This window comes from Dipodomys spectabilis, unplaced genomic scaffold (genome assembly GCF_019054845.1).
Source record: "Dipodomys spectabilis isolate Male_0828 unplaced genomic scaffold, ASM1905484v1 ptg000147l, whole genome shotgun sequence".
Lineage (NCBI taxonomy): Eukaryota > Metazoa > Chordata > Mammalia > Rodentia > Heteromyidae > Dipodomys > Dipodomys spectabilis.
This window is the reverse complement of record NW_024870824.1, coordinates 14320282-14332597: the sequence shown is the minus strand read 5'-3', so window position 1 is coordinate 14332597 and position 12316 is coordinate 14320282. Positions and strand designations below refer to the sequence as shown.

The following is a 12316-nucleotide window of genomic DNA, read 5'->3' as shown; positions in this document are numbered from 1 at the left end:
GCACGGGGTTCTCCTCTTCTTTCTCTCTTAACTAGCTTTGATCCTGTTCTTCATCCTTGATCCCCCACCTCCCAGCCACCTCTCATGAGCATTCATCTAGAAATCTCCTGGCTAAATTCTGCATGCTCTCTGCTCCGTGCCTGCACATGTGCAGCTCTGTGGCCAGAGCCAACTGCCATCATGCTCATTACTCTCTCTTCAAATTCATAGTCATTAATTGAAGGGAATCCTTGGTGCTGTCAAATAATCAACTACTTTTGCTTCCCTTTTACTTGCTAGGCAGGTACTCTATCACTGAGCTGTACCTCCAGCCCTTTGATTGCAATGGCAATCAAATTGCAATGATTTGACACTGGATCTTACATGTCGCTCAAACACATTCCTGGACCACAATCCACCTATTTATACTTCTGCCATAGTTGGGATGAAAGGCATGTGCTAGCATACCCAGCTTCTTCCACTGAGATGGAATCTCATGACCATTTTACCCAGGCTGGTCTGTAATCTCATTCTGCCACATTTCAGCATCCCATGTTGCTAGCATGATAGGAAGGAGCCACTGCATGTAGCTGTTGGTTGAGAAGAAGTCTTGTGAGTCAGTGAGGGCTGACTTTTAACTACAATCCTTCCGATCTCAGTTATCTGTGTAATTAGGATTATGGAGATGAACCACCATGTCTACCTCCCTGGTCCCTTCACTCTCTTGATACAGGACTTTATACAAAAAACAAAAACAAACAAACAAAAAAAAAAACCTCTCACTTCAAATACTTTCTCTTCCCTACTGTCTCAGATGAGAGCAGAAAAATATAGATCTACTCATTACCGCCATAAGGTCCCTTGTGAGTTTTAACCTATGTACCTCTGTACCAGTGATTTTTCTTATTCCTGGCTAAGAGCTAGCCCTCTACTTGAACGCTAGATGTCACCTCTGATGCTTGTCCAGGAACTTGTCCAGGAACTTCCACATAGTTCTACCTCACTTTTTTCCTGACTCACACAGCGTCCTTCCTCCTGGGGTCAACCCATTGTCATACAGATAGAATATTATTTCTGCTTTAATTATACTCTGCTTTCTAGCCTAGCTACTACTCTATTTCTTTGTTCCTGCTACAAGAAAAAGTCTTTTGAGAGAGGTATCTAAGCCAGGCACTAGCTCACATCTATAATCCTAGTGATCCAGGAAGCTGAGATCTGAGGATCATGGCTCAAAGCCAGACTGGGCAGGAAAATTTGAGAGACTTTTATTTCCAATTAACCACCAAAAAGCTAGAAGTAGATCTGTGGCTCAAGTGTTAGAACACCAGCATAAAGTGAAAAAGTTAGGGGACAGTGTTCTGTGTTCAAGCCTCTGCACTAGCATGTACATGTGCACGCACACAAATAGATAACTGTAATTTTCCCCTTGATTTTCTTCTGAAAACACTCTAGTGAGATTTTACCTAACAATTGCTCTGGCATATATTAGGTACTCAGAGTATTGTTCCTTGAATAATTTAATATACTTATAAATACAAACATTTTCTTAGACAACACTGCAATGTAGTTATCAAAATACTGGAGCCTTGGAACTTGAGTGTGATTCCTTGGCCTTTGTTTACAAAGTGAGCACATCCTGTTTATTGATCTTTGGGATGCCACCCCTCACTGTCATCTCCAACTCAACCACTTCCTTGGTCATCTCATCCAGTACTATCACTTTCAAACTTTCAATGACACCTATAGGGTGACAACTAGCAAATATTTGCCTTTATTCCAGATTTCCCCTTAGATTTCCCATCTCAAATATCCCTCTGTGTGCTCAACATTTCACTGGGATGTTTAATTAAAAATTATCCACAAATATATTCTTAACCTTTTTTCCTGATCCCATTACTTAAATAAATTTCCCTCTGTTGTTAAAACATGAGTTAGGACTGAGGGGAATTTCCTCTCTTGCCCTCTAAGGTTCATTGGCAAAGGCTAGTTAATTGTTAGCAAAGACATAGGAATTTATTATGCACATAGAGGCCGTTTCAGAAATATGCACACCCTCAACATGATTTAGGTCATCTTTATTGTATAGGGAAGGGGATACTGGGAAACAGAAAAAAAAATAGGGGAATAGTGATTTTATGGAAGTTCAATGGGCTTTAGAACATACAGTGGTCAGACACAGAATGAATGATTGGTTGTTAATCATTTCCTATGGGACTGAATATGTAATTCCAATGACACCAACAGTGCACCTTCCTGTGACGTATATGTAGACTTCTCTGGCCAATGACATTTCCGTTAGAAGATGGAAGGTAACTGTGTTTCTTATGGTGGAACTGGCCAGGTTGGTAGGGGAATTTTGCAAGTAACTTCTCCCTGTGCTGACAGAGGAAGATGCAAGTGAGGTTCAGAGGGGCCTTGCTATGGAAGTAGGGTCTAAAACCATTTGGCACATCAACACACAAGTCCTTGGGATATCATTCTCTGAGCTCCACCTTCACTGAGTTGTTCATGTGAAAAAAAAATCAGCAGTGATCCTTGATTCCTTTTTTTTTCATGTCTGTCAAATCTACCAGCAACAACTGATGGCTTTACTTGGAAATATACATAATAGGTGACTTTTTCCTTCATTACCATGTGGTACATGCTACCATCATCTCATTACAAGTTTGGTGACCTCTGTGTGTAAAGTTCCACCCCACTGTCCATATGTGTAGGTGACTTTCACTTACTCTTCCCCGTTTTCTTATCCCCAGTGCAGCTGCCACCAATTTAAATACTGAGTATTTTAACTTTTTAATTTTTTTGGTCTATTTTCCAAGAATGTAAGTTTCATGGCAGCAAAGAGTTTTGTCTGATTTGTCCAAATATTTGGTGCCTAGGTACTCATTCAGTGTAAGTTGAATGAACTAGCAGTTTATCATGGGAGTACTGTGAAATTGATAGTAGGATCTTCATTTTACAGATGAGGAAACCAGGACTTGAAAAACTGAAGTGATCTTCTGAAGGTCACAGAAATAGGAAATGGGAGCCTAGGCTATGAATTGAGGTTCCTTCACTTTAGAGTCTAGATCCTTAACTAACACATCCCTTTGGATTACAGTCTGTGAGTTTCCCTTGGAATTCAATGTCAGTTTTGTTTGTTTGGTTTTGGTTTCTTTTACACTTCTTACGTGACAAAACTTTTGATCTTCCCTCCAAGCTTTTCTCGTAGTTTCTTTCAAAGCTGTAGCTTCCAATTAGAATTTTGGGATTCTATCTTATTAGCAAAGTGATTCTTCATCCTCTTGAATCTCTCTTGCTCTAAGCCTTAGAATAAAAAAAATCCAATAAAACATAGTGAAGCAGAAATACATTTTTAAAAATCTAGATACAAGGACCTGTCATTTGCCAAAAAAATAAAAGCTCTTATTCTACCTATGCATTTTTTGTGAAGGTACACGTGGAAGAAATTATTAAATTCGCTCACCTCCTGATTACCAAGCAGTTTCTATGTATAGGAACCTCCTTCAGGCACTCTATGAATAAAGCCCATACCTTTCCTGCCTTCAAGGAGATGACATTCTTAGCAAGGAGGAGAAAGGTGATACTTGACAGTAAATTATGTCATTTCCTAACAAGTACTCTGAAGATTAATTGGAGAAAGGGTCTTACCAGTGACAGCTGGTACATTTTAAAGTAAGAGTATTATAAAGTAAGCTTTGAGATTTGGTACTTCATGTTTATTTTTATTAATACTATTCATCTTTGTATACTGGCACCACAAAACCAATGGAATGATGCCATTTTCAAGAAAATAGACGGATCTGGAAAATATCATACTGAGTGAAGTAAGCCAGGCTCAGAAAGACAAAGGCTATATTGTTTTCTCTCGTGTACAGTTTAGACCCATGATTCACCCTTCTATTGAATTACATAGAGAGGCACATGCGTATATACATTATGTATTGACTAGGTACAGTATATATAGAACTGAACTCCATGGAGTAAACTTTTTGAACAATTAACGGACAGTTTAACTAAATGAGTTTCGGGAAGCTGAGACAAAAATTGTAACATGGATTGGTGGAGAGGGTGGATGAATGAAAGAAGGAACAGGGGACAAATGCAGTAAAATACTTGGTGTGTATATGTGATGCAGTAAATGGGAAATGTGAAAGGCGTCTTGGGGAGAAACTAATGGGATGGGGAGAATGATGGAAATGGTGACTCTGATCAAGAAGTACTGGATACTTAGACAGACATGTTGAATTATAGCCCCCTTGTACAATTTTCTGAAGTTGAGAAATGTATATATATATATATATGCGTATATACATGTATATATAATGCAAAATTACTCAGATACAAAGAGAAAAATAATGGGACGTAATTTGCACAAGGTAAATGCCCAGTGTGAGCACTAAAGAGTGAGTAGATGAATGGTGCAGGAAGGAGCTCAGCTAAGAGGTTATCTCTGAAAGTGGTAGGTACTAATGATGGCTGGATGGGAATGTTGTAGATGGAAAGAAGAGATTACAGTCTGGATATAAAGCCAGAACCTAGAGTGTCTTTTAATGGTTGACTATGGAGTGGAAGAATGTGCTTGAAGTGGTCACAGTTGGTTTGAGCAACTGTAATAGAGTAGCCATTGACTGAAGTGCAGATATCTGGGGGTGTGGCAGATTTGGTCATCAGAGTTATGACTTAATTTGGACCACAGTTATGTCTCTGTTCTCTTTTGTCTCCTTCTCTGTCTCTCATTTTCCTGAGATACCTAAAGCCAAATGCCTCTGTGTAGTCAAAGAAAATGATTCAGTCATTCTTGACTGGAAAATTTCCACACTCGGTCTGTTGCTCTCTTGGCCAGACACAGAGGCTTCTGGAGTTGATGGTTGTCTTTCTTGTTCTTGGAATAAGAAAGCCATAGTCCAGGGAGGCTTTTTCATTCAAATTCATCTTGGAATGTTTACTTGGATTTAAGAAAGCTGAGAATGATAGAAGGGGATGAAATAAGAAATGGTTGCGTTTGCTGTGTGGGTCTGATGATGGCAGCAGCTTGAACAGATTAGCTGGTTAACATGCATTCCTGTGCTTGGTTTGTCACAGAAGTTGGCTCCCAGGAACACATGACAAGTCCTGTTCAGCACAGACTCTTGCAGGCAAACCCGACCACAAAAGGTTTGATCATCTTGTAATTTGGAGACACACACACACACACACACACACACACACACACACACACGATCAAAAACATACATGGCATAAATCTATTAGCAAGGAGTGTAATGGGATTGAATGACCATAACAGAGGAGATATTTCAGAGGTAAGAAAGGTAAAGAAATCTATTATTCTTTTTTTTTTTTTTTTAAAGAAGATGCCGTGGTTTATTTCTTAAATAGCCAGAATATATCTTTGCTTTCCCTAAGCAACATTTTCAAGATGTTTTCCAGGAAGTTTGGGGGCACTGCAGAATTTCACAGTACACAGTTAATTCTCCTTAAACTTCCATGTAAACATCATCCTGCTCCTTTGCATGCCAGTCTCAGAATGCTTGGTAATTTCACAATTGTAGGCCAGTGGTCTCAGCTTTTATGCTTTAAGAACAAAGAAAATTGTTTAGGGTGAGCCTTTGGCCCACCACCCCTCCCCTTCATTCACCTCCTCTTCCCTCCTCTCCATGTCCTTCTCCTTCCCTCCTCTCTTTTCTTTTTTTCCTGTGTTTTGCAAGAGTACAGGGAGGTGACTTGTTCTTGGCATTCTTCCTCCCTGCCAGAGAATCACAGAAATAGAGTGGACACTGTTGAGTCTTTTCTGAAGGCTGTATTCAGCCTAGTTACCCACCAATAACTGGAAACTTGGATTCGCTGGGCTGAAAGGGAGTGTTTAAAGGGGGGTGGGTGGGAGGGATGGTTAGTGTGCCCTTTGATTACAGGACCAAGCTGGCTCATTTCAGGTTTGTGGGAAGCCCAGTCAGTTACATTCTTGCTGTGGATGCCTTGAATAGTCTCTGGATTGCAAATCTGCTTTGGACTGAATGACAAGATGCTCAGAAGTGAGGTCAGAGGTTAGCCTTATAGAAATGTGAATTAGGATTCCTAACAGGTTTTGTTCTGCTCAGTGACTTGCTCAGAAGAGAATGGAAGTGAAAGGTGCGTTGCCTAGGAAGATTTTTTTATTATTTTGGCATAGCCAGGCGATGGTTGGTGATTATTCCAATTGTATGTTTGGGATTACTCTCCAGGAGTGCAGAGAAAGACCTCCCTCCCTCCCAGGAGCACTAGGCCCCCACCCTCCATCCCCAGTCGCCTCTCTGATTTCCCCCATTCCCTGTGGCCGGCTCTTGTTAGCAGGTGGCACTAGGAGGTAACCCAGGCTGGAAGGCCATGCTGTCTCCCCCCGGGTTTCTCTCCCCCTGTCGACCTGCAGCCAAGTCTGGATTCTGAGCAGCGCATGTGTTCCTTGCTGCAGCGTTAGCAACACACTCCAAGGCGCAGCCCCAGAACGGGCCCAGGCCTTTGGCAGGTGGCTCTGACTTTGGTTTTTCTTACTCATAGGACAGCACCGACGCTCTCCCCGCAGCTCACAGAGCTAGTGAATGGGGTTTATTTTAGAGATCACGACTTGGAGATTTGTTTTGTAAACGTGCCCTTTTTTAGCACCCTCCCTCCCCCCAGTCCCCAAGGGTGAATAACCGATTTGCATGTGCCTAGTGTCGGTAGAGCAGCCGGTGGGGTCCGTGCTGACCAGCCCCTGCAAGGAACGGCGCCCGCTGCGTGCCAGCGCCGGCACCGGCAGCGCCCAGCCCCCGCTCTAACAAAGGCGGCGGCGGCGCGGCACCCAGCCGCGGACGGTCGCGGACCGCGAGCTCCGGGGGGCGGGGGAGGGGGACGTCTGCCGCCCGGGAGGGAAGATGGGGCGGTGGTGGGTGCCGAGGGCGGAGGGAGGCGTGCGCCTTCCAGGGTAGGGGGAGGCTGGGCCGGGCGCCACGCCCGCGGCACCCCAGGCTGCGGCATCCGCGCCCCGAAAAGTCCCTCGCGCCCCCTGGTGGCCGTGGAGCCGGCTCGACTCGCTGCGAGTCTCAGGGAAAAGCGGGGGGGGGGGGGGAGGAGGAGAGAAAAGCGGGGGGGGGGGGGGTGAGGCAGATGCAAGGAGGAAAATCAATGGGGCTCCGAGCGAGGAGGGCGGAGTCGCGGACCAGCCATTCTTGTCCTACGGGGTCCCAGCTGGCACCGCAAAAGGGGAGGAGGAGGAGAAGGGGGGGGATCCGAACCAAAAACCCCAGCCTGGGGCGTGGACGCGAGTGGAGGAGGTGCGCGTGCGGGGTGGGGTGGTCCCGGGTGAAGGAGGGGGCGCGGAGATTGACTATTGTCTCCCGCCGCCGCCGCGGGAGCCGGGGAGGGGCGCGGAGGCGCGGGGAGGCGGCGGCCGCGGCCAGCCCACCATTCGCTCCACCTGATCGCGGGGCTCTGCGCGCGCGGAGAGAGGCGCGGGCGAGCCCGAGCCGACGCCGGGAGGCAGCCGCCGCCACCGCCGCCACCATGTCCTACCAGGGCAAGAAGAACATCCCGCGGATCACGGTGAGTCCCGGCGCGGGCCGGGAGGCTCGGGTCGCTCCGGGGAGGGGCGCGACCCGGCGCCGGGTGGCAGAGGGAGCGCGACGATCAGCCTCCATCCAGACCGACAGACTGACAGACAGAGAGACACCGAGACCCTGGGCTTTAGGGGAAAACAAAAAAGAGGAAACCCACATAGTGGCGCGGAGAACTTTGGATTATTTGTCTTCCCTGCCTTCCCACGGCCGGGGGCGCATGGCTCGGGGGGGGGGGCGCTCCTGGACCCTAGCCGCCCGGCCTTTGGGGAGAGGGGCTGGTCGGTGTGTGCTGCCCACGGCGGAGGTGTGTTTTCGTTTGGTGGGGGTTGTGAGATCCTTTGGGCTGGGCAGGAGGAGCGGCATCGTTCCTCCGGGGCGCCCGGGGGCCCGACCGCGCCCCTCTGCTCAGTCCAGCCACACGGCGAAGTGTTGGGGTGCCGGGACCACGCACGGCCACCGAGTCCCCATCCTGCCTGTGTTCGGCCCCATTCTCGTTTCCCTGTGTCACCTTCGCGGCTCCACGGAGAACGTGGCTGCCGCAGGCATGACCCAGCCCAAGCCCCTGGGCCCTCAATGGATTTCACGATATTTTTGTCCCCAGTCTTCTCTTCCCCCCCATCCCTACTTAGCAAGGCTGAGATTTTAGGACAGATTCTATTTGGAGTTTGCGTGCAGCGCATGCTGAAGTGCACGCTGCCATTGTGTGCCAGGACCGAGCCACCTGCGCCGGGGTCGGATGCTCTGCGCGCACCTGGGGCGCGGTGGCCCGGGGCTGGGCCACGGTCAGGTACCCAGCCGCGTCCTCTGCCGCGTCCAGCAAGGCAGTCTCCTGGCACCACGAGGATTCCCCAGAGGCGTGCTGACACAGTGCCCCGAAATAGTGGGCGTACATGGCTGGCTGGGACTGGTCTGGGAAAAAAAAAAAGAAAAGAAAGAAAGCCACTGACATTTCTTAGTTTAGCAGGAAGCAGCCTGGTTGCAGTTTGTCTATAGTGAATAGCACGGCGGGCGTGCACGCGTGCGCGAGTGTGTGTGTGTGTGTGTGTGTGTGGTGTGTTAGAGGAATGGGTGGCTACTCCATCTTTGCAGGGCGAACAAAGGAAGTGATAGCTGGCCCCTGGGAGGCTCTGCGGATGCCCCAGGGCAGGGTTTTACCTGCAGCCCTGGTTTCCTTTGTAAGGATCTGCCAAGATTTTGCTGGGGCCCGAGTCTGTTCTGTTCGCACTTGTTTTTGGCGAGGCTTGGAATAAATATCCTGAGCTATTGTTAATGTGTGTGTGTGTGTGGGGGGGGGTATGCCTCCCTTGTTTCCAGTGCCTTTACTCGATAAGGGCAGCAGCACACCTTTTCCACGCACCTGGTCCTGGCTCCGCAAAAATGCATACCACCCCTCCCAGCTGTCTAGCTGGTACCAGGGAGGAAACATGCCGCAGAGACAGAGTGGAAGTGGGTTGGAGCCTTTTGCCCTGCAAAGCCTTTGAGTTTTGAACGAGTCTTCCTTCTTCCTTTATCATTACCTGACATCAGTCACTTTCCACTCTTTCGGACACATTGTGTGACTTTTCAATGTCACCTGTTTTTACCAAGGGCTCTTGAAGGTATCATCATTAAAAGAAAACCTGATGCGGGAACAAAGCTTAATGTTCATACCAGTTTCCCTAACCAGAGAGATAGAATCACCCTAGCATGTTTACGATACTTATTTACTCGTGTGTTTGCCAATTCTTCATTTTAGGGACAGGGAGAGAATCAATTATTATTTTCCTGCTCTAAAGATTTCGCTGGTTCATTTTAGGAATCCAGATCCTGACATAGCATCGAAGGGCCACGCCCATTCTCCTAAGTATCATTTAAGACACCTTTAAGGAAAGATAAAGAAGATACTTAGCTTTGATTAACTTGCCTTAGAAGCCCCAGGAACTGTAACTGTGCCCTAATGTCAGGGCTCAGTTTGCCACAGTTCCCTTTTGTTTCTGTTCGAATGATCAACCCCTGGGTACACCCTGCATCCTTAGTGTGGCTCCCATTCTTTGCATGTGCATGGGGCGTGGTGCTGCACAGCCTGTTCCTGGAAGCTGGGACTAGAACAAGAGTGGATAGTGGTTGTGAATTTCTTCAAGCCAGGCTGCCTGGCATTCATTGTTAAAGTGAGGGAGAAAACAAGGAGGGGCATGGCAGGAGGGGTTGGTCTTTGGGGATAAAGAATCCATTTCTAGATTGTTCTCCTGCTTTGTGTTTGTATTTCTAAGAACAAAGATTCCATCTTAGGATAAAATATTCTTGTATGTTTGCACGTCTATAGGTGATGAGTACCTTCATACTACAAGTGTTGTGATGCCCTTCCTAGATGGAGGAGAAAAATACAAAAACAGATACAGATCTAATCACTTAGAGAAATGTGATTAGAAAGCTAAATGTAATGTAGATTCGCTTCTGTCCATATTGTTACATTTTTAAAATAGTATGATAGTAGTCTGTGGTTTGAATTCAATTTCCTCTGCCCTCCCTTTTCAGAGAAGACAGCCCCACCCAGTCTCTAAAGTGTCACCATGCTCTGAGGGCAGTAGGGGGCAGTCTTTCCTGGCCTTGGCCTTTTTGCCTGTCCGGATTCCACTTTTTGCCACCTTTTAGGGGTGTCAGAGGAAAGGGTTTTTTGTTTTTGTATTTTTTTTTGTCTGTTTTTCTCCTTCCACCTGTTTTTGCTGCCTTCCTGAGATTAAAAGCATTTTTTCTGTCCTATGTGTTTTGGTTTCCTGTGGCTGGTAGAACAAGCTTTTTCCTATGAGCTGCTCAGGACTCAGGCCTTCATTGTCCCTCCTCATCTTTCTGTTCTACCTCAACACACTAGTCCTTGCTTCTTAACTTGGAGACCAGCTATTCTGGGTGCTCAACAGAGCAGGACAAGACTTTGTGTCTCCATGGCTGGCCAGGAACAGTGATTGGCCCACAGATACCTATTGACTTAAATGGACAAAAGACAATTATTCCTAATTATAATATCTCCTATGTATCGAATTTTCTGTGTCTGATATTGTATTATGTACCTTATACACATTGTCTCATTTAACCATTAAATCAATATAGTTTGAGAGGTAGTGTTGTTATCCCTCTTATTTTATTGTTATTATATTTTATATTTTTCTGGTAGTGAGGCTTGAATGAGGGGCCTATTCTTGCTTAGCTTACTTGCTCCTGAATGGTGCTCTACTACTTGATTCATGTCTCCTGCACTACTTTGTGCAAGTTAATTGCAGAGGGGAGTCTTTTGGACTTTATTTCCCCTGCTGTCTTCAAACTTTGATCCTCCACATCTTAGCCTCCTGAGTAGCTGGGGTTATAGGAGCGAGCCACCAGCACCCACCTATTATCTCTATGTTATGTTATGAAAGTTTTGCAAAAAATCTCTCTTTTTTTTTTTTTTTTTTTGTTGGTCATGGGGCTTGAACTCTGGGCCTGGCCGCTGTCCCTCAGCTCTTCAGCTCAAGGTGAGCTCTACCACTCTAGCCACAACGCCACTTCTGTTTTTCTGGTAGTTTATTGGAGAAAAGAGTGTCATGGACTTACCTGCTCGGGCTAGCTTTGAACCATGATCCTCAGATCTCAGCCTCCTGAGTAGCTAGGATTATAGGCATGAGCCACCAATGCCCCACTCTTATTTTTAAATTAAGTAAAAATAAAGCCAGTATTTGGAATGGTATCTACTCAGCTTATCAGTTCTACAAGTAGAAAGTTTTGATAGTTACCATCATTGTTTTTCTTCTGCTAGAAGCTACAACTTGAAGCTGACCACAAAAGAAGGCAAAGCCCTATCACTCAGGTCAGGATTCATGCATATTTTATTTAAAGAATATCTGCATAAAAGTATAGGTCAGGAAAATTGAAACGTAGGGAAGTGAAGTGTGTTTTTCAGTGTTACACACAGAGAGTTTTGAGGAAAAGCTGGATCAGCCGTGGCTGATCTCAAATCAAAGCTGAGTCTGCTTTGCTGATGCTTCTACCTTCCAAAGGCACAGACAGCTGACAGCTGAGATTTCTTTGGAAGGTATAGATAAAGAGCATCAGGATTCCCTGGAGAAGGTAAACTGCTGAATTAGGTCCCCCACCCCAACTACTAATTGGATTTCTGTAAATCTTGTCTTGCAGCTTGCAGGTGATACATTTCTGTTACACTGGAGCTGTGTGTGTGTGTGTGTGTGTGTGTGTGTGTGTGTGTGTGTATTTGGAAATTTCTGGAAGACGTCCTTAGTTAGGACTACCACCTGCAAAGTTCAGTCCAGGGTCTGCAGTTGCAGCTGGAGTTCTCTCTCCGTATTTACTTCAAAAGCTATGATTCTGAGTATGTGGAGACCATGGGAGTTTTTTTTTTTTTTAAGTACTAAAGGAGTTTTATGCTCCTGTTTCCTCTGACTCACACGAGCTTGAAGCTTCAACTAGACTGGAACTTAAAGAGGTATCCAGCCTAGCCCCACCCCTGCACCTGCACATTCTTCTTGCTTCTAGAGCTATCATTTAATCACAAGATGAAAAAAATATTAGCAGGCAGAGTTAGAGTTTGTGAGACCAAAAGGAGTTGTTACAAATCAGCCTTATCCATGTAAGGCATCTTGGAAGGGAAATTTCAGAGTAAAAGACAGTAGAAAAAAATCAAACAGGAATGGAATGCATCATCTCACAATAGCGCTCATGACCTTAGGCCTTGCCTGGGGTGTATATTAATTACTATAATTTGGGGCTGGTGTGTCATGATTCTCATCCAGGTTAGTCCT

At 45.9% G+C, this 12316-nt stretch overlaps 1 protein-coding gene across 2 annotated transcripts in view; it reads left to right on the top strand.

Moving 5' to 3' along the window:
* Positions 1 to 12316, top strand: part of Dpysl3 (dihydropyrimidinase like 3) — a 109799-nt gene that overhangs the window by 40899 nt on the left and 56584 nt on the right. Inside the window, exon 1 of one of the 2 annotated variants that reach the window (XM_042692194.1) lies at positions 7242 to 7536. The exons of the other annotated variant lie outside the window; for it this stretch is intronic. Within the exon in view, the coding sequence (XP_042548128.1) occupies positions 7498 to 7536 (39 nt within the window). The 5' untranslated portion in view covers positions 7242 to 7497. Of the gene's footprint in view, positions 1 to 7241; positions 7537 to 12316 lie in introns of those variants that run through there. 2 annotated transcript variants of the gene reach the window in all.